The sequence below is a fragment of the Hylobates moloch genome, unplaced genomic scaffold, assembly GCF_009828535.3.
Source record: "Hylobates moloch isolate HMO894 unplaced genomic scaffold, HMol_V3 SCAFFOLD_20, whole genome shotgun sequence".
NCBI lineage: Eukaryota > Metazoa > Chordata > Mammalia > Primates > Hylobatidae > Hylobates > Hylobates moloch.
The window spans coordinates 30,168,967-30,186,893 of NW_026652295.1; the positions used below are offsets into that span (position 1 = coordinate 30,168,967).

The 17,927-nt window shown below is 53.8% G+C and overlaps 3 protein-coding genes across 13 annotated transcripts; 1 reads left to right on the forward strand and 2 right to left on the reverse strand.

Moving 5' to 3' along the window:
- The first annotated feature begins 1,249 nt into the window (after positions 1–1,249).
- On the forward strand, positions 1,250–3,022 carry MPIG6B (megakaryocyte and platelet inhibitory receptor G6b). 5 transcript variants are annotated; one of them, XM_032141291.2, is made up of 6 exons: positions 1,250–1,310; positions 1,505–1,852; positions 2,008–2,098; positions 2,469–2,509; positions 2,647–2,726; positions 2,861–3,022. In XM_032141291.2, the coding sequence occupies exons 1-6, from the start codon at positions 1,250–1,252 to the stop codon at positions 2,963–2,965; spliced, it is 726 nt and encodes a 241-aa protein (XP_031997182.1). In that variant the 3' UTR covers positions 2,966–3,022. The 5 variants fall into 5 exon arrangements, with proteins under 5 accessions (XP_031997182.1, XP_031997183.1, XP_031997184.1 ...); XM_032141292.2 differs by having other exon boundaries at positions 2,628–2,726; positions 2,861–2,934; XM_032141293.2 differs by lacking the exon at positions 2,008–2,098 and having other exon boundaries at positions 2,628–2,726.
- Positions 3,023–5,732: 2,710 nt separating this feature from the next.
- Positions 5,733–9,393, reverse strand: DDAH2 (DDAH family member 2, ADMA-independent). 6 transcript variants are annotated; one of them, XM_032141296.2, is made up of 7 exons: positions 9,123–9,393; positions 7,936–8,296; positions 7,717–7,816; positions 7,518–7,591; positions 7,238–7,357; positions 6,605–6,754; positions 5,736–6,415 (listed from the first exon to the last, which is right to left on the reverse strand). In XM_032141296.2, exons 2-7 carry the CDS (start codon positions 8,230–8,232, stop codon positions 6,299–6,301), a joined length of 858 nt encoding a protein of 285 aa, XP_031997187.1. In that variant the 5' UTR covers positions 8,233–8,296; positions 9,123–9,393; the 3' UTR covers positions 5,736–6,298. The 6 variants fall into 6 exon arrangements, with proteins under 6 accessions (XP_058288320.1, XP_031997187.1, XP_031997188.1 ...); XM_032141297.2 differs by lacking the exon at positions 9,123–9,393 and adding an exon at positions 8,755–8,931; XM_032141298.2 differs by lacking the exon at positions 9,123–9,393 and adding an exon at positions 8,534–8,614.
- Positions 9,394–9,638: 245 nt separating this feature from the next.
- Positions 9,639–16,661, reverse strand: CLIC1 (chloride intracellular channel 1). 2 transcript variants are annotated; one of them, XM_032141303.1, is made up of 7 exons: positions 16,144–16,661; positions 15,616–15,704; positions 13,520–13,629; positions 13,198–13,323; positions 12,933–13,039; positions 11,274–11,455; positions 9,639–10,061 (listed from the first exon to the last, which is right to left on the reverse strand). In XM_032141303.1, exons 2-7 carry the CDS (start codon positions 15,652–15,654, stop codon positions 9,900–9,902), a joined length of 726 nt encoding a protein of 241 aa, XP_031997194.1. In that variant the 5' UTR covers positions 15,655–15,704; positions 16,144–16,661; the 3' UTR covers positions 9,639–9,899. The 2 variants fall into 2 exon arrangements, with proteins under 2 accessions (XP_031997194.1, XP_031997193.1); XM_032141302.2 differs by lacking the exon at positions 16,144–16,661 and having other exon boundaries at positions 15,616–15,884.
- Positions 16,662–17,927: the final 1,266 nt, after the last annotated feature.

A 17,927-nucleotide genomic window follows, 5' to 3' on the forward strand; every position in this document is an offset into this window, starting at 1 on the left:
CCTGCTGGACATTGATAGGGGCATGCTGGTGGAAATTGGGGGTAGAATGGGTCAAATTAATCTCCATTCAGCCCCCACTCGGTCTTTCCAATGCCTGCTCAGCCATCAGTGACTCACTGATGGCTTCTGTGATGCCATAGCAGCAGAGGCAGGGGCTGGGGCTACTCATCCAGGAGAGCCACCACAGGTCTGCTAAGTAGGGGCTGCCTCAGGCTCCCATGAAGGTTCTCAGGACGTCACCCATGCTCCACTTGCGCTTGGTGTGGCCTTGTTGCTCCAGTCCAGCAGCAGCAATTGTCCTAGGTGTGGCTGTGTGCACCTGCTCCAAAGCACCTCCCCAATCAAAACCTGCCAACTTGGGCAGGGTACCAAGGCAGGAGGAACAGCATGGGCACAGAGAGGTGAGGTAGAAGCTAAAATAAGAATAGAAATAGTAGGCCGGGTGTGGTGGCTCACGCCTGTAATCTCAGCACTTTGGGAGGCCGAGGTGGGTGGATCACAAGGTCAAGAGATCGAGACCATCCTGGCCAACATGGTGAAACCTCGTCTCTAGTAAAAATACAAAAATTAGTCTGGTGTGGTGTTGTGTGCCTGTAGTCCCAGCTACTCGGGAGGCTGAGACAGGAGACTCACTTGAATCCAGGAGGCGGAGGTTGCAGTGAGTCGAGATTGCACTCCAGCCTAGCGACAGAGCAAGACTCTGTCTCAAAAAAAAAAAAAAAAAAAAAAGAATAGAAAAGTAATAATAATGGCAAGCACTTACATAGTGATCCTATGTATTCTAAGCAGTTTACATGTATTACTTTATTTCGTTATCACAATCCCCTACAAAATAGGGGTTTTTGTTGTTGTGGGTTTTGAGACAGGGTCTGGCTGGCTCTGTCGCCCAGGCTGGAGTGCAATGGCCTGATCACAGTTCACTGCAACCTCGACCTCCTGAGCTCAAGCGATCTTCCCTCCTCAGCCTCTTAATTAGCTGGGATTATAAGCGCGCCTGAAAAGTTAAGCAGGCCAAAGCATTTGTGTAAATGGCCCGAGCACACATTGTAAGTGAGCGCCATTCGAGGACTCCGAGTTTGCCTGCGAGGATTCCCAAAGGGATCTGGACAGCTGGTGGCCCCGCCCCCTCTCTTATCGGAGCCCCCCAGCCCCTCCGTTTTCCCCACCCCCAACTTCCCTCCGGTCCCCCCACCCTTACCAGCCCCACGCCGCTGATTCACTCGCAGCTTCTCCTCACCACATCCCAACCATGGCTGTGTTTCTGCAGCTGCTACCGCTGCTGCTCTCGAGGGCCCAAGGGAACCCTGGGGGTAAGCGATCCCTGGGAGAGTTGTGATAGATGCAGAGGGGCTGAAGCAAGAAAGGGGCCGCCTAGTAGGGTGGGTTGTGTATGAGAAGATCTAGGGTGGCTGGAGTGCAGAAGAGAGAAGAGAAAGAGGAGACGGGATGGAGGGTCGTCTTGCTCTATGGACCTGCCCTAACCACAGCCTCTGGCCTCTCCTAGCTTCTCTGGACGGCCGCCCTGGGGACCGGGTGAATCTCTCCTGCGTAGGAGTCTCTCACCCCATCCGCTGGGTCTGGGCCCCCAGCTTCCCGGCCTGCAAGGGCCTGTCCAAAGGACGCCGACCAATCCTGTGGGCCTCTTCGAGCGGGACCCCCACCGTGCCTCCCCTCCAGCCTTTCGTCGGCCGCCTACGCTCCCTGGACTCTGGTATCCGGCGGCTGGAGCTCCTCTTGAGCGCGGGGGACTCGGGCACCTTTTTCTGCAAGGGCCGCCACGAGGACGAGAGCCGTACAGTGCTTCACGTGCTGGGGGACAGGACCTACTGCAAGGCCCCCGGGCCTACCCATGGTAGGTCCAGGCCTGTGCGCACAAGGGTACTTAACTCCGATACATACCCGGAGGAGGGAAGAGGGCCTTGGCTGGGGGTTCTTGAGCGGGAGAGCTGGCTCTCCCTCGTCAAACCCCTGACCTCAGCATCCCTCCCCGCCACGCCTTTCCCCCAGGGTCCGTGTATCCCCAACTCCTGATCCCGCTGCTGGGCGCTGGGCTGGTGCTGGGACTGGGAGCTTTGGGCCTGGTCTGGTGGCTGCACAGGTGAGCAGGAGGGACCCGGCCTCGTTAAATGGGGAGTGACCAGAGGTGGAAGGGGCAGGACCAGAACCTTCGCAAAAGAAAGAGCTAGACCTAGAGCTCTGGTCCTGGCTTGGCGAAGAATGGGAGAGGTCAAAGGTGGGAGCGAGGCCACTGGCTCGTGGTGGGAGCAAGGTGGGAGCGAGGCCCACCAGAGGAGATGAGCTGGAAGTGCAGCAGAGTTAGAGCCTGGGCTGGACTGTCGGTGGGGGTAGAGTCTAAGTTGTTTCCGGTCTGAGCCTTCAAGTTGCTGGACTGCCCTTGGCGCGGTGAGTCCCAGGAGAACCAGTGAGACAAGACTGGTGGCTCTCAAAGACTCATATGTCCCTTTCAGGCGCCTGCCCCCGCAACCGATTCGACCACTCCCTAGATTTGGTGAGACTAACTCCACCCCATTTTCTTTCTCCTACACGCCCACTCCCCACCCCTCAATTCCCGAGTCTGAGCCCTTGCTGGGAGCAGACACGTTGGTCACCTTCTTTCCATCCTTCAGCTCTGTCCCCCCCACATAGCTCCACTTGTGAAAACCGAGCCCCAGAGGCCAGTAAAGGAGGAAGAGCCCAAGATTCCAGGGGACCTGGACCAGGAACCGGTAAGGGCATGGGGATGGGAAGGGGATGGCCAGAATCTCTGAGGAAAATGGACCAAAAAAAAAAAAAAAAAAAAGGCCTGAACCCCAAGGCAGACTGTGGAGACCATCTTGTCTTCCTCCCCTTCCTCCTCCAGAGCCTGCTCTATGCGGATCTGGACCATCTAGCCCTCAGCAGGCCCCGCCGGCTGTCCACAGTGGACCCTGCTGATGCCTCCACCATCTATGCAGTTGTAGTTTGAAGGGAAGCCCTTACTCCAAACCTCCCAAGCTAGGGGATCCCAGCTCCCCATAATCCCTCTCCCCTCCTTGGTCCCTCACCTGGAAGAGGAAGGCACCATGGTATAGAAATAAGCGCTAAACTGGAGTTGGGAGACCTGGGTTCTAGGCTGTCTCTGCCACTGATCTTACTTCTAAACTTACTCCCGTCTCTCCTATAACCTCCATGTCTCCCTCACCACCAGTGTCCTCTCTATACCCAATCAAGCCCTAGCTCCTATCTTTTTTTTTTTTTTTTGAGACAGAGTCTCGCTCTGTTGCCCAGGCTGGAGTGCAGTGGCACCATCTCCCTCACTGCAAGCTCCGCCTTCCAGGTTCACGCCATTCTCCTGCCTCAGGCTCCTGAGTAGCTGGGACTACAGGCGCCCGCCACCATGCCCAGCTAATTTTTTTTTTTTTTTGAGATGGAGTCTTGCTCTGTCACCCAGGCTGGAGTGCAGTGGCCCGATCTCGGCTCACTGCAAACTCCGCCTCCCGGGTTCACGCCATTCTCCTGCCTCAGCCTCTCCTAGTAGCTGGGACTACAGGCGCCCGCCACCACGCCCGGCTAATTTTTTTGTATTTTTAGTAGAGACAGGGTTTCACTGTGGTCTCGATCTCCTGACCTCGTGATCCGCCCGCCTCGGCCTCCCAAAGTGCTGGGATTACAAGCGTGAGCCACCGCGCCCAGCCCCAGCTAATTTTTTGTATTTTTAGTAGACATGGGGTTTCACCATGTTAGCCAGGATGGTCTCAATCTCCTGACCTCATGATACGCCTGCCTCGGCCTCCCAAAGTGCTGGGATTACAGGCGTGAGCCACCGTGCCCAGCCTCCTAGCTCCTATCTTAAGAATCAATAACTCCCAGACAGTTGCCTTATCTCTTCCCTTCCCTTCACGGTCAAGCTTTGGAACCAGGGGCATACACCTGCCTCTTCCATTTTCTTCTCCTTCACTTTGTCCCCACTGCTCATCTGTTGAAATTGCTCATCTGCTCTCCATAAGGTTGCCAGTGACGTCCTAATAGCCACACCCAGTAGACATTTTCAGCATTCATCTGGTTTGGCCTCTGATTACTCCATTCTTTTTTTTTTTTTGAGATGGAATCTTGCCCTGTCGCCCAGGCTGGAGTGCAGTGGCACAATCTCGGCTCACTACAAGCTCTGCCTCCCGGGTTCACACCATTCTCCTGCCTCAGCCTCCTGAGAGGCTGGGACTACAGGCGCCTGCCAACACGCCTAGCTATTTTTTTGTATTTTTAGTAGAGACAGGGTTTCACTGTGTTAGCCAGGATGGTCTCGATCTGCTAATCTCGTGATCCACCCGCCTCGGCCTCCCAAAGTGCTAGGATTACAGGCATGAGCCACCGCGCCCGGCCTGATTACTCCATTCTTTAAGCTGTTTTTCTTTGTTGCTGGTGTTTTCTTTTTGGACTCCTCTTCCTTGCTCCATATCCCTACAGTATTTCCCGCCATTCTAGGTTTGTCCCTTTCTCTTCTTCTGGGACACTCTCATCCACAGTCAGTCCTCAGCCCCCACCTCTGCAAATGACACCCAGAACTCTCTCTGGCTCAGATCTCAGATTTGGGATTAACAAACTTCCCCTTAGGCCGGGCGCGGTGGCTCACACCTGTAATCCCAGCACTTTGGGAGGCCGAGACGGGCGGATCACGAGGTCAGGAGATCGAGACCATCTTGGCTAACACGGTGAAACCCCATTTCTACTAAAAATACAAAAAATTAGCTGGGCGTGTTGGCGGGCGCCTGTAGTCCCAGCTACTCCAGAGGCTGAGGCAGGAGAATGGCGTGAACCCGGGAGGCGGAGCTTGCAGTGAGCTGAGATCACGCCACTGCATTCCAACCTGGGGGACACAGCAAGACTCCGTCTCAAAAAAAAAAAACAAAACAAAAAAACTTCCCCTTAGACATTCTGCCTCACTGACCTCAGGCATTTTGCACTCCGAATGTCAAACCCAACTCATTGTCATCTCTGAAGCTGCGCACTTAATTCTCCTCTGTATTCTCTTTAACAACCCAGTAGCCCAACCCAGAAACTGGGAGTCACGCAGACCTCCTTTCTCTCTTACTCCCACACAATGAGCCATAAAGTCCAGTCTTTCTATCTTAATATCACTGTCAAACCCACACTGTATTCCATGGCCAGCGCTGCCACGTGAATGTACTCTGCTCACTTCCTTCCTGGATTACCCATAGCCCCACCTCATCCTCCTACCCTTGCTTTCCTCCCTGAAGTCAGAGAGATCCTACTCAAGAGATAACTGCTCCTGACAGCCCTTATTACAGAACTGAAGTACTCTCCTTAGCTTCAGCTCTGTGCCCACGTGCCTTGGCTTTGGATATAAGGTACTACAGCACTTTGGCCACTCTCCAGGCTTACCTCTGTCATTCCACATGCACATCTTAGAAAGTGCCAGCCTTAGAGAATTCTCCCTAGCCCCAAAATGTCTTTGCCCAGTGCAATTCCTTCTTCCTGTATTGCCCGTTTCCCTCCTCCACACTATCTGCCTGGCTAATTCTTATTTATCCTCAGTTCAAGTGTGGCCCTTTCTGGGAAGCTGACCCTCCTTGCCCACCCCTTGCATATACTTTGATGACCTAGGGCGCACCCCCTTTATTTCCCTCATAGAAACAGCCTTCTGTAAATTGTTCCATGACAACCTGTATTTCAATTTGTAAGAAATTTGCAAGTACTGTGAGCTCCCCAACGTTAGGAGACTGACCCTTTTGATATCATTGCTAAGCCTCAGTAAATGAATGAATGAAAATGAATGTCCCTAGAAGTGTCATTTCTTTTTCTTTATCAAATAGGGGTGGACTGGTAATCTACCAGTCTCTGAATCATCTGACATTTAGATAAATTCAGTGAGCAATCCACCCATACACTCTTTTCTCTGCCCTGGACACACTTCCCATGATAGAAATTCTGTCTTGTCCATCTTGTGCTCAAGTACCTCTGACATGGTTGGGCAAAGAGTTGGTAAGTACTTAACAAGATTTTTGAATGAGAGGCGTTCTTCCCTGCACTGACCCCAACCTCAGGTTTCAGCCCTGCCCTATCCCTTTGCCCCAGTAAGACACCAGTCACAGCCCAGTCTAAAAGGTCAATTCTATTTTATTGGTTCTGAGAGGGAGGATTCACCCAGTGGACCCTATCCTTTTCCCTACACTCTCCCCTCCCCCCATGTTGAGGCTCTCTCCCAACTACTGCCTACTCAGCATTCTCTATCTAACCCTCCTTCCCCTTCTACTCCCTATACTATCCTACCCCTGGCCAGCAGTACCCCAAGGCCAGGCCCTCAGCTGTGGGGGCGTGTGCTGAGCACCAAGCAGAGGGAGCTGAGCCCGGCGCCAGCCTTCTCCAGTTCTGAGCAGGACACAGGTACCAGGGTGACATCAGAGAGCTTCTGCAGTGCCTGCACAGGGAGGACACGGAGTGGGGAGAGGGGAGTGAGACCTCAGGCTGAGCCAGGCCACTCTTCCAGCCAGCTCAGAGTGGCCCCACCCAGGCTTCTAGAGAAGGTACCCTTCCTTCCTCCCACTAGGAAAGCCTGAAACTCTTTTCTCTGATGGTGCTTGGTGTTGGAGTTCCTGCCCTCTCTCACCTCCTGGCTGTTGGGCAGATCCCCACCTCCACGGTGCAGGAGGAAAGGGGGCACACCAGGTAACCCAGGACGAAGAAAGAGACAGTCAGCAGCTGCGTCATCTGGGAGGGTCAGGGAGGCATATGGGTGATCTGTCAGCACTGCCATTGCCTAGAGGAAAGAGGAAGTGTTTGAGTCTCAGAACCTCTCCACAGCTGAGTCCGCCTGCTCAACCACCACTAAGGGCTGGGGACAGGCTGACATTTGTGGAAAATAATGACAGCAAGCACATAGAGCTTACTGTATGTCAGACACTAAGTACTTTAGTTACCTTTGCTAATTTCCACCTTGGAATCACATGCAGTTATTTTCAACCCCCTACCTTCCACAGCCCCTCCCCTTATCTGTCCTACCCATCCTTAGAGTCACAGTTTAGGTGCCACCTTTGGGGTTTCCTGAAACTCCGGAAGAGCAAATTAATCACCCCTGTTCCCAGTCCTGCTGTTGTAACTTCTTATTGACTCGTGTGTTCTTTCATATAAGATGGACAGCCCAATGAGGGCAGGGGTTGGGGCTAATTTCCTAAGCCTCCCAGCTCCCGGCCTCCCGGGCCCAGAACCGCGCCCACTTTCGTTGGCCCCGCCCCCTCCTCACCCGGACAGCCTTTTGGGCAGCGTCGCTGCTGCCTGCCACAACAGTGCGAGGTCCCCCCATGCCGCAGAGACCGCGCAGGTGGGAGGGACCCGAGACTGGCACAGTGGAGACGGCGAAGTCCTAGGGAGGGCGAGGGTAGGTATTCAGGGGCGCGGGAGGGGTGATGGGATATCCTCAAACATAGGCTGCTTTCTGCCTCTCATATCCTCAAGCGGGCTCCCAGGCCCTTCCGGCCCCCACCTGCACCCCGCTCCCTCCCTAGGCTGGTCCCGCTCCGCACCCGGAACGTGTCCGCCACGATCTCAGCTCCTCGGTGATTGGTCCATTTGGAGAGGCCTACGAAAAACTCCCGGCCTGAGTCCGGGAGGCCGCGGAGGTTTGAGGGCGGGAGTGAGTTGAAAACAAGGCTCCAGACGGCCAAGTCTCCCAAACTCTACTTCCCTGTGCCAAGACCCAGGGGTACCTCCCCCCAGCCTCACCGGTGAAGAGAACGTCAGTGCCATCCAGCGTCGCGTTCTCGTCTCCTATTTCCACAATTCGGAGCCCCAGGTCTTGCAGGGCTTTGCGGACTCCATCGACCTTAGGATAGGAGAAGAGGGCACGCAGCTGTGACACCACCATCCCCAATTCTTCCCCAAAGCCCCGACATCCAGCTCCTCCTGCCCTTCCCCATACCACACCCGCGCCATGACTCTCACCTCTGGCCTACGAGCGGGACTCCAGGGCCGCGTGATTAGGGCCGTGTCCCCTTGGATCACGGCCGTGTCGCCAAGCAGCGGTCCTAGCGGCAACGACTCCTCAGGTGGCAGTTCTAGCAGCTGTAGCCCCAGTCGTTGCCTCAGTTTACCTCCCAGCACCCCGTGCTCCCTTTGAGCTTTGGCCAGATCCAGAGCGGGAAGGCCAGCCCCAGCACCTTCCCCCGACGCCAGGCTCTCTGGGACTCCCCGGATCAGGGCATGGGAGCAGCGGCCCAGCCCCTCCCCCGGCGTCCCCATCCCATCCACACAGACGCCCCCTCCAACCGCTCGGATTTCTTAGTTTTCTTGTTTCTTCACCTGTCTGGGAGAAGAAACAGAAAAGGAGGAGACAGAGAAAAGGACATGCAGACAAGGGCGTTGGGGGTGGTTAAGAGCGCCCAGGTCTTCCTCCTGCCATCTCTAGGCGTCCCTCCCACTCCGCCCCACCCCCTCCAGACCTTCCGCTCCTGTCGACCCCACTCTACCCAGCACCCTCAGGGGTCAGATTCTTTAAGAGGAGCCTGAGGAACAAAGCTAGGGTCTCTAATCTCCAAAACACCTGTTGCCCCTGCTTGGGGGCTTCGTGAGGTCCCTATCGGGAGCCCCTCTTGGCAGCCACTAGGATGCGCTCACTCCCCAAAAATGCAGCAGCCCCGCCCCCTTAACCCTCAGCTGCTCGCTACGGCAGGGACTTGAAGTCCGGCCCGGGACCCGCAGGGGTTATGGGACAGAAGGAGAAAGCTGGAGAGGCAGGGGCTGGGGGATGGAAGTCCTGAATACCCGAACGAGAAGGGAGAGAGGTAGGTAGGAAGGGAGGAGTTCGAGCCTAAGGATTTAAGCACCCTCTCTCCGCCCTGGCTGGTCACGCTGCCCCTAGCACGACCTAGTATAAACCAGACCGAGTCCCGAAGGACTGGGAGAGGTCTAAAGCGAAATACGAGGGGCGGGGAAACAGGGGGCGTGGTTCCGGGGCGCTGGCACTACTCCCGGCTCCAGGACCCGGTTCCCCGTCTATGTCCCAAAGTCCACCCCGCCTAGCTCCGCGCCCAAATGCCGGCTCTCCATACTCTCTGTCCGGTGCAGGCATGGGCCTGGCACCCCCAAACTCCGGCCCCCATACTGTTCAGGGCCCCCCACCCAAGACTCACCTCCAGCGGCCACCCCCACTCCTGTCGCGCTGTGATCTCGGCTGGAGCCCCACCCCCCCGAGGACGGAGTTGGTGGAGAAGGGAGTCCCCGTCTTCAAGCCTCGGGGACTGGGAGCTCTGGCTTTTAGGGGGTCCTTGGGTAGGCGAGCTCATGTACTACGATGGGGCGGGGGCGCGACGGTCTGGCGGCTCCGGGGCATTGTCTAAGCGGGACGGGGCGGGGCTTCTCCGGGCCACGCCCATTCCGCCCTGCTAAGCCGCGCCCATTACCTCCAGACTGCGCCCCCCTTGCCAGAAATCGGCACCGCCCAGCGAGCGCTGCCCAGGCCCACCCAGATCTGGCCGGCCCTGGCGGCGGCTGCAAATGCTTCGTAGACCTCAGAACAGCGCAACGGCGGACCGGCACAAAAAATAGCCCCACCACAAACATTTCCCTTCTTAATTCCTGGCTTCTGCCCTGAGCTCAAGATCACTGACCCACCCCTCATTCCATGTCACCCACACTTCAAACCCCCATTGCGTAAAAACACTTGATTTTTATTCTGTATTTTATTACTGAAATATGTTGTCCTACCCATCCCACCCCACAATAAAAATATGACCCAGGCCCCCCATTTCTTTCCCTCATCCCCTCTTCCACCACACCATCCCGGAACAAGCGCTCCAGGATTCCCTGCCCACTGGCCATTTTGGAGTGTGTCCATTGGGTAGCAATGCGGAAACCACCAGGGCCTTTGTGGAGAAAATGGAGGGGGTTGAGGGAGTCCCAGGAGGGGCTTATTTGAGGGCCTTGGCCACTTGCTCGTAGGCGAGCTCGATCTCCTCATCATCTGGACAGGTGGAAGCGAATTCTTCCCGGGCATAGGCATTGCTCAAGTACCGATGCACTCCCCGGAAGGCCTCGGGGATGGTGAATCCCCGGTACTTCTTACACACCACCTGAGGATGGGGAGAGGAGAGGGACCAACATGTTAGCCCCAGAGAAGCCATGGCTTTCCCTTCTCCCCAGGCCGACATGATAAAACCAGCTCAACTCCTCACTGTCTTGTACTGTCGTTAGCCCTCCTTTTCACTTACTGAAATCCTGGCTTTTAATAACCAGCCATTTTTCCTGAGTTTTTAAAACTTGAGATATAACTTACATATCATAAAATTCTCCTCTTGTATTTCCACAGTGACTTTTTTCCCCCTATACCACTTCAGGCACTGACACAAGTGACTTTTGTCTCTATATTTTTCATCAGACTTTTTTTTTTGAGACGGAGTCTTGCTCTGTCACCCAGGCTAGAGTGCAATGGCGCGATCTTGGCTCACTGCAACCTCTACCTCCCAGGTTCAAGTGATTCTCCTGCCTCAGCCTCCCAAATAGCTGTGATTACAGGTGCCTGCCACCATATACAGCTAATTTTTGTAATTTTAGTAGAGATGGGGTTTCACCATGTTGGCCAGGCTGGTCTCGAACTCCTAACCTCAGGTGGTCCACCAGCCTTGGCCTCCCAAAGTGTTGGGATTATAGGCGTGAGCCACCGTGCCCAGCCTATCTGACTTTTCATCATATATTCTTAACTTTCATGTGAATATTTTATTGTCTCAGATTTCAACCCTTTGAGAGCAAGGCCCAGTCACCATACACTTGTGTATCTTTCAATGCTTAGTACACAGATGTTCACTACATAGTTGTGTGGCAGACTGACGTCAGGCCCATGCTGCATAAACTAAACCATAGCTTTGAGACTATGACAAAAACATGGGAACCAGCAGTTTTGATCTTCCACAAGAGAAAGTGAAGACTAAAGCTATAAAGAAAGTTAAAGCTTTGACTTTAGGAAAAGCCTGCTCTGTCTAATCTGGGAATTTGGCAGTGATACCAAGACAGGAAGAGCATTCTTCAAAAGTAATACTGGGATGTATTCCTCTTTGCTAATCTGTTTGCACCCACGACTTATATCATGGAATATAATTATCTCAAGCAGTGGTCTTGCCAGCAATGACTGCCACAAAGGACGGGTGGGGTCTGCCATTGGTAGCAATTTATGAAAACCACCCTAAGAAAGAAACCGTCTTTAGAGTGGTTGTCAGGGGAAGCCCATGTGGGAGCTCCTCAAAGGGCCATCCCAGCGGTCATCCTCCCCTCTCGCAATAACCACACACCTGTACTATGTGTAACTTTGGCAACAGGTTGCAGTCAGCCAGGGTGAGCTCGTTGCCATCCAGAAACTTCCTCTGAGAGACACCTTCATCTTCAGCACTGGTTTCATCCACTTCTTCTGGGAGGGCGGATGTTAAGTAATTGTCTAAAACCTTCAGGGCTTTCAGGAGTCCCTTCTCCAGATCTGTGCAAGAGACGGAATTGATTAGAACTTCAGGAAAAGATTGACATAGTCCAAAAGGGCCCGTTGGGGGTGGATACTAATGGTGAGTCCAAAATAATAATAGCTAACACTCATGTAGTTACTTTTCTACGTGTTATTCTAAGCACTTTACATTTTATTTTATTTTATTCTATTTTATTTTAGACGGAGTCTTGCTCTGTTGCCCAGGCTGGAGTGCAGTGGCATGATCCCGGCTCACTGCAACCTCTGCCTCCCAGATTCAAATGATTCTCCTGCCTCAGCCTCCTGAGTAGCTGAGATTACAGGTGCCTGCCACCACACCTGGCTAATTTTTGTATTTTTTTAAGTAGAGACCAGTCATGTTGGCCAGGCTGGTCTCCAACTCCCAACCTCAGGTGATCTGCTAGCCTCGGCCTCCCAAAGTGAGCACTTTACATTTTACAAACTCATTTATATCGCTGGGTGCAGTGGCTCACTCCTGTAATCCCAGCAGTTTGGGAGGCTGAGGCAGGTGGATCACCTGAGGTCAGGAGTTCAAGACCAGCCTGGCCAACATGGTGAAACCCTGTCTCTACTAAAAATACAAAAATTAGCTGGGCATGGTGATGCACGTCTGTAATCCCAGCTACTCGGGAGGCTGAGGCAGGAGAACTGCTTGAACCCGGCAGGCGGAGGTTGTAGTGAGCTGATGGCGCTACCGCACTCCAGCCTGGGCGACAGAACCAGACTCCATCTCAAAAAAAAAAAAATTATATCAACCCATGAAATAGGTATTGTTATCCTAATTTTGTGGATCTGGAAATGGACTTACAGAGGGGTGAAATGATTGCTCAAAATTATACAGCTAGTTGGATTTGTACTCAGGTAGTCTGGATCTAGAGTGATGACTGTTCTTTTTTTTTTTTTTTTTTTTTTTTGAGATGGAGTCTCGCTCTGTCATCCAGGCTGGAGTGCAGTGGCGCAATCTCGGCTCACTGCAAGCTCCGCCTCCCGGGTTCATGCCATTCTCCTGCCTTAGCCTCTCCGAGTAGCTGGGACTACAGGCGCCTGCCACCATGCCCGGCTAATTTTTTGTATTTTTAGTAGAGACGGGGTTTCACTGTGGTCTCGATCTCCTGACCTCGTGATCCGCCCGCCTCGGCCTCCCAAAGTGCTGGGATTACAAGCGTGAGCCACCGCGCCCAGCGATGACTGTTCTTAAGCATAACCCTACTCTGCCAGAAAACAGGCCAGCAGCCAACTAATGTCCTCAGTGGGAAAGAAGAGGCTAGGGAACAAATGAGAAAGGCTTAAAAGTCTTGGCCAGTGAAAATGCAGGGAAATATAGAGGTAAAGCAAAAATGGGAAGCTGGGGGAAATTTACCAACATCTGCTTCATCTCCCTGATATCTGAACTTCCAGGTGCCCCTAATGTCTCCTACCCGCTGGGTCCTCTCTATTCCTCCCAGGACCCAGGCCTCTGATCCACAAGACTCACTATCATTGAGTGCTGGGTTTGAATTCTTGATGTAGGCAGAAAATTTGGCAAATATGTCCAGCCCAGCTGTGTTGGACTCAGGGTTCAGAGCTGCCAGCTTGGGATACCTGAAAGGCAATGGGAAAATGAGGTAAGATGTCTTCCTGGGAGGAACCTCAGCTAGCTTCCCCGCACCAGCCCCACCACCATCTCTGTTTTCCATTTCTGCAAACTGTTTCCCAGAATCTCCCTGCTACACCTCTCCACTTTCTGAGTGCCCCTGTACCTGGGAGGGCACAGCACTGCCTCCAGAAATTCCTCAATCTTGTTGGTGTCTGTGTGCACTTCAGTGCCATACAGCAGGAATGGGAGCTGCCCCCCTGGGCACAGCTTCTGCACTGTCTCGGTCCGCCTGGAGAAAGGATCAGGCATCAGGACTGGAAATGGGGGTCAGGGAAAACCAGAAAGGGGGAATGGAGGACGTGGGATAACAAAGGAAATCCAGGGGGAGGGCAAAAATGTTCACGACAGAAGGACTTGGGTGGGTGAGTGTGTGTTTGCACACATGTGTACACAAGGGGTGTTTCGAGGAACAGAAGCAGGCCTACCTTTTGGTGTCAACGGTGGTAACATTGAAGGTGACTCCCTTGAGCCACAGTACCATGAACAGTCTCTGGGAGAACGGGCAGTTCCCAATCTTGGCCCCATCACTGCCAGCCTGAAAAGCAACCCCAACCCAAGGTTATGCCTGGTGCACCCCACCCATCCCTAGGCCAGTCCCTGCATTCCCACTCCCAGACCAGCTGTTTTCTGCCTAGTCATGACACATACACTGTCCCCTCACTATGGGCTCTTCGCCCTTGGGCCTGGGTCAAACCTAAGGCAGATCAATGGGAAATTGTTTTGCAAAGGCAGGTTTCTGGTTCCCCAGACACTGAGGACAGGTGGGAGGTAGGTAGGGGAAGGGGGTCCTGGAGAACTTGGGAGGATCTGAATCCTAGAGAGGGAAGGGTGTGGAACTTCAGCGAGGCCAGAGTTGTAGGCTAGAAGCCTGGATTTCTGGGTTCCTGAAGGGAGTACAGTCTGAAGACAGGAGAGGTGGGGTGGGGTTTGGGAGCCAGAGCTTTGGTTCTCTACACCTCCAATCCAAGCTGTGTTTGGGTGGGGAGTCTAGTCAAGGGGCCCTGGGCCTCGCCTTAGAGATGTGGACGGCCCTACAGAGAGAGGCTGCCCTCTAATTAGCAAGTGGTGACCTCATTGGCCCAAGGGACACCTCCCCCTAAGCTGAGGGTGATTCATCTCTCTGTCTCCGGCTTCCTTCCTGTTAAGGATGTGGGGGTAGGGACTGTGAGGATGAGGCCTGGGCAGCTAAGGCTACCCCTAACCCGCTGCCAGGGTCTCCCAGCACAAGTCCTCTGACTGCAATAACCATCTTCTCACAGGACACAGGGCCGGAATCTCTGTGGCACAGCCTCACCCAGGAGTAAAAATAGCCCCAGAGGCGAATGTGAGAGTGAGGTGGGGACCACACCTGGGGGCGGACCCAAGCACGCTCCGACTTCCCTGGGCCCAGGGAGAGGGAATGGCTGCCCGAGAAACCCAAGCAGAAGGGAGAGGGAGACACAGGCAGAGACACACAAAGATGAGAGAAACAAAAGGGGGGAAGGGGAAAGAAAGGCGGCAGGAAAGTGGAGGGTGGGGAGACGTGCGTGCCAACAGATAGACACAAACGGAGCGGGGAGAAGAGGACGCTGTTACGGAAAGGAGGGAGGGGCACAGACAGGAGGTCCCAAGACTGGGAAAAGAATGCAACAGCGGTAGGGAGGGGAGCGGCCGCTGGAATCAGAGGGGAGCTGGGTGACACCGAGAAGCCTGCTGCCTGCAGTTTTGCTACCCAAATGCCATTGGACCATCTCTCCTCACCCACACCCGCAGACAGAGGAGAGAGTTGGGGCAAGTCTTCTATTTCTCCAACCCCGAAATCCCAAAATGCCCTAACCGAGCTCTCTCCTCCGTCTGATCTCTCTCCCACCCATCCTTGTGGTAGCTACGTTAAACTCACGTCTTCTTGACACCTCCCCTTCTCTCCCTTTCCCCAGTCCTGGGGATATTCAATGCCACCCGATCACCTCTCCAGCTCTGCTTTTCAAACTCCGATCCCAGTCTCCTGTTTTGTTCCACCCCTCCAAAGCTTCCCAATTTACTTGCTCTCACTCTCAGGCCTCCCTCAACACACCCTCTTCCCTGAAGCGTCTCCAGCCACACACACACACACACACACACACACACACACACCCCTCCCCTACTGCACTACTCACCCTCAGATCTTGTAGGGACACATGTCCTGAGGTTCCCCTCTGCCCCTTCTAAATCCTGCTGGGCCCCCACTATCCCTTCACCAGCTCGCCCCCTAACCCCATCCCAGTCTCACTTTTGGGAATTCTCCTTTTTCTCTACTTCCCTTCCTTTAGGCTGCTAGAAACTTGCACTTTTACAAACTTTTCAGGGTTGATCCTAGAATTCTCATTACTTGCTAACAAGTTAACGTCTTCCCCTCTCAAAGCCACCCCTCAACCAAAGAGTGCACGTGAGATTGGGAGAGGGAGTCAAGGAGAGAAGGGATTGCGGAGTTAAGGCTGGACCGGGGGAAAGGTGAGAGTTGGCTTCCAGGAATTTGGGTGGCTGAGGAGAGAAGTGTTCTTACCTTCACGAACAATTCGACCTGCGGTTGTTCTTCAGCCATGGTTGTGTCGGGGACCAGGAAGTGGCCGTCGCTGGGGGAACTGGGAGGGGCTGGGGAAGGCGGGTCTCACACTCAGGGATTCTCTCCCCTAGACCCAGGGCTCTCCCTTCAGCGCAACACAAGCTCAATCAGACCCTACTTGCTCCCAAACTCGGCCTCCCCACCAGCCCAAGGTACCCCACACCCAGCTCCTCCAGCTCGGTCCCCTCCCGGGCTGGATCAGAGAGCCGCTGACTCACCGACCGGCCCCGCCCTGAACCTGGGGAGGGGACTGGAGGGGGGCGGGACTCGACGATGTAGGGAGTGGGTCCGGAAGGGGAATCCTCGGATCTCCCACAGGATGGGGATGGGAGTGTTAAGGAGGAGTCCTGAAAACCTCCTTGTTTCTCCAACCTCTCCTGAACACAGGACACTTTTCTGCCTCAGTTTCCCTGCTTCATTAATCTGAGTACAACCCGACTGACCCTCATACAAAAAACTTGAACTAACAGCTTGGGCACACCCGTGAAGATTAAGGGATGGGGCCTTCTAATGGAAAGGTGGTCGTTTAATCCTTCTGCATTTCTTCCAGACTCCAATCCAAATTCTGGGTTGCTGGGACTGTGGTCTGAGAGAAGAACTCGGAAGTGGAAGGCTGGGACTGCAGATAGGAACCGTTAGCCATGCAGCCTGGGATTAGGGAAGGGGTGATGCCAGCACTCCCTGAGCTGCCCAGACTGGTGTCTCAGTAGGTCCTGTGCCCCCCACAGTCTACTGTCTCCGGGCCCAGCTCAGCACTAGGACTTGCAGTCCTTGTGGCTAGACTTGGGATTGGGCATAGAAAGTAGTTAGGGGCCGGGCGAGGTGGCTCACACCTGTAATCCCAACACTTTAGGAGGCCAAGGGGGGTGGATCACCTGAGGTCAGCGAGTTCGAGACCAGACTGGCCAACATGGTGAAACCCCGTCTCTACTAAAAATACAAAAATTTGCCAGGCATGGTGGTGGGTGCCTGTAATCCCAGTTACTCAGGAGGCTGAGGCAGGAGAATTGCTTGAACCCGGGAGGTGAAGGTTGCAGTGAGCCGAGATGGTGCCATTGCACTCCAGCCTGGGCAATAAGAGCAAAACTCCATCTCAAAAAAGAAAAAAAAAAAAAAGAAGAAGAAGAAGAAAAGAAAAAGAAAGTAGAGTTAGGGATGGGAAGGGAGATGACTAAGTCTTTTGCGAAGGAAACATAAAGCCGAGGCAAGGGACTTTGTTGCAGGGAGAGGTCTGTTCCGGTAGCTTGGTCAGCTTTGTGCTTCCACTTATGCTTCCTACTGGGGCCCCTTCCTGTGCCCTTTGTCCTCTTCTGACAGGTTGCCTTGGAGATGGGGCAGAGGGGTGGAATTATCATGGCACTGGGATAGAGCTGCCCCGATCCTGAAGTCTGTGTATAGGGGGTGGGGTAGGGGTGTTGTTAGCTGGTCCTGTCATGGGGATAAAGAAATATCAGACAGAATAGTGGGAGTGGAGTCCTTGGGGACACCTAAATAAATAAGCAGGGAGGACATAGGAGGAGCAGCTCTCTCCCCAGTAACCTTGATTTCTATTAAACTTTTATGACGTGCTGAAAAAATAAACCCAGAATTCCAGCCTCCATATCCTGAATTTCTCTCCTGTCCAACCATCCCTTCTCTATCCTCCTCATCACCCTCTGTCCAACAAAAGACCTACAGTTCCAGAAAACCGTGGTGGAGTGCAAGAACACAGAAGCAAAACAGGGCTTGAAACTTAAAGGGAGAGACTTGGGGGAGGAGTGGGGTGGAGTGACGTGATGTGCTGCTGGAAACCAGCAGTTGGTGGTTTCCTCTTGTGCTTCCTCTTCTGTGGGTTTTCTCCTGCCTGTGGGAGGGCCTTTTTCTCTCCTCCCGACAGAAACACTATCTTTGGTGTTCGTTCCCTTGAACTGTAACATCCTATAAGGGTATGATTCCATGCCTGTGTGTGTGTGTGTGAATTCCCTCATGGTGACCCTCAAAATCTGCACACAGGACCCCTTCCCACTGAGGGGAAGGGATCAAAACAGCTCTACTTCTCAGGGTCCTCTCCTGTTCCAACTGGTCTGTGTCCAAGAGAAGCCTTAGGCAAATGGGGCCAGCTTGAAGATCAAACAGGTTTGGCAGCCTCTCCCCTGCCTCTTTTCTCTCCTACAGCTTTATAGCTACAGCTACCTTGATATCAATATTGACTTTGGCTGCCTGGCATGACTACCCACAGGGTATCGTGCCTTAATTTACCAGGTGACAGTCAA

Coding starts and splice junctions, on each gene's coding strand:
- MPIG6B (XM_032141291.2), top strand. CDS start 1,250: ATGGCTGTGTTTCTGCAGCTGCTACCGCTGCTGCTCTCGAGGGCCCAA. Junction 1,311..1,504: donor GGCCCAAGGGAACCCTGGGG/GTAAGCGATCCC, acceptor GGCCTCTCCTAG/CTTCTCTGGACGGCCGCCCT. Junction 2,727..2,860: donor GGGACCTGGACCAGGAACCG/GTAAGGGCATGG, acceptor TTCCTCCTCCAG/AGCCTGCTCTATGCGGATCT.
- DDAH2 (XM_032141296.2), bottom strand. CDS start 8,232: ATGGGGACGCCGGGGGAGGGGCTGGGCCGCTGCTCCCATGCCCTGATC. Junction 7,817..7,935: donor GTCCCGCTCGTAGGCCAGAG/GTGAGAGTCATG, acceptor TCCTATCCTAAG/GTCGATGGAGTCCGCAAAGC. Junction 7,592..7,716: donor CACTGACGTTCTCTTCACCG/GTGAGGCTGGGG, acceptor TCCCGGACTCAG/GCCGGGAGTTTTTCGTAGGC.
- CLIC1 (XM_032141303.1), bottom strand. CDS start 15,654: ATGGCTGAAGAACAACCGCAGGTCGAATTGTTCGTGAAG. Junction 13,630..15,615: donor AGGTCGAATTGTTCGTGAAG/GTAAGAACACTT, acceptor GTTGCTTTTCAG/GCTGGCAGTGATGGGGCCAA. Junction 11,456..12,932: donor AAACCCAGCACTCAATGATA/GTGAGTCTTGTG, acceptor TCTCTTGCACAG/ATCTGGAGAAGGGACTCCTG.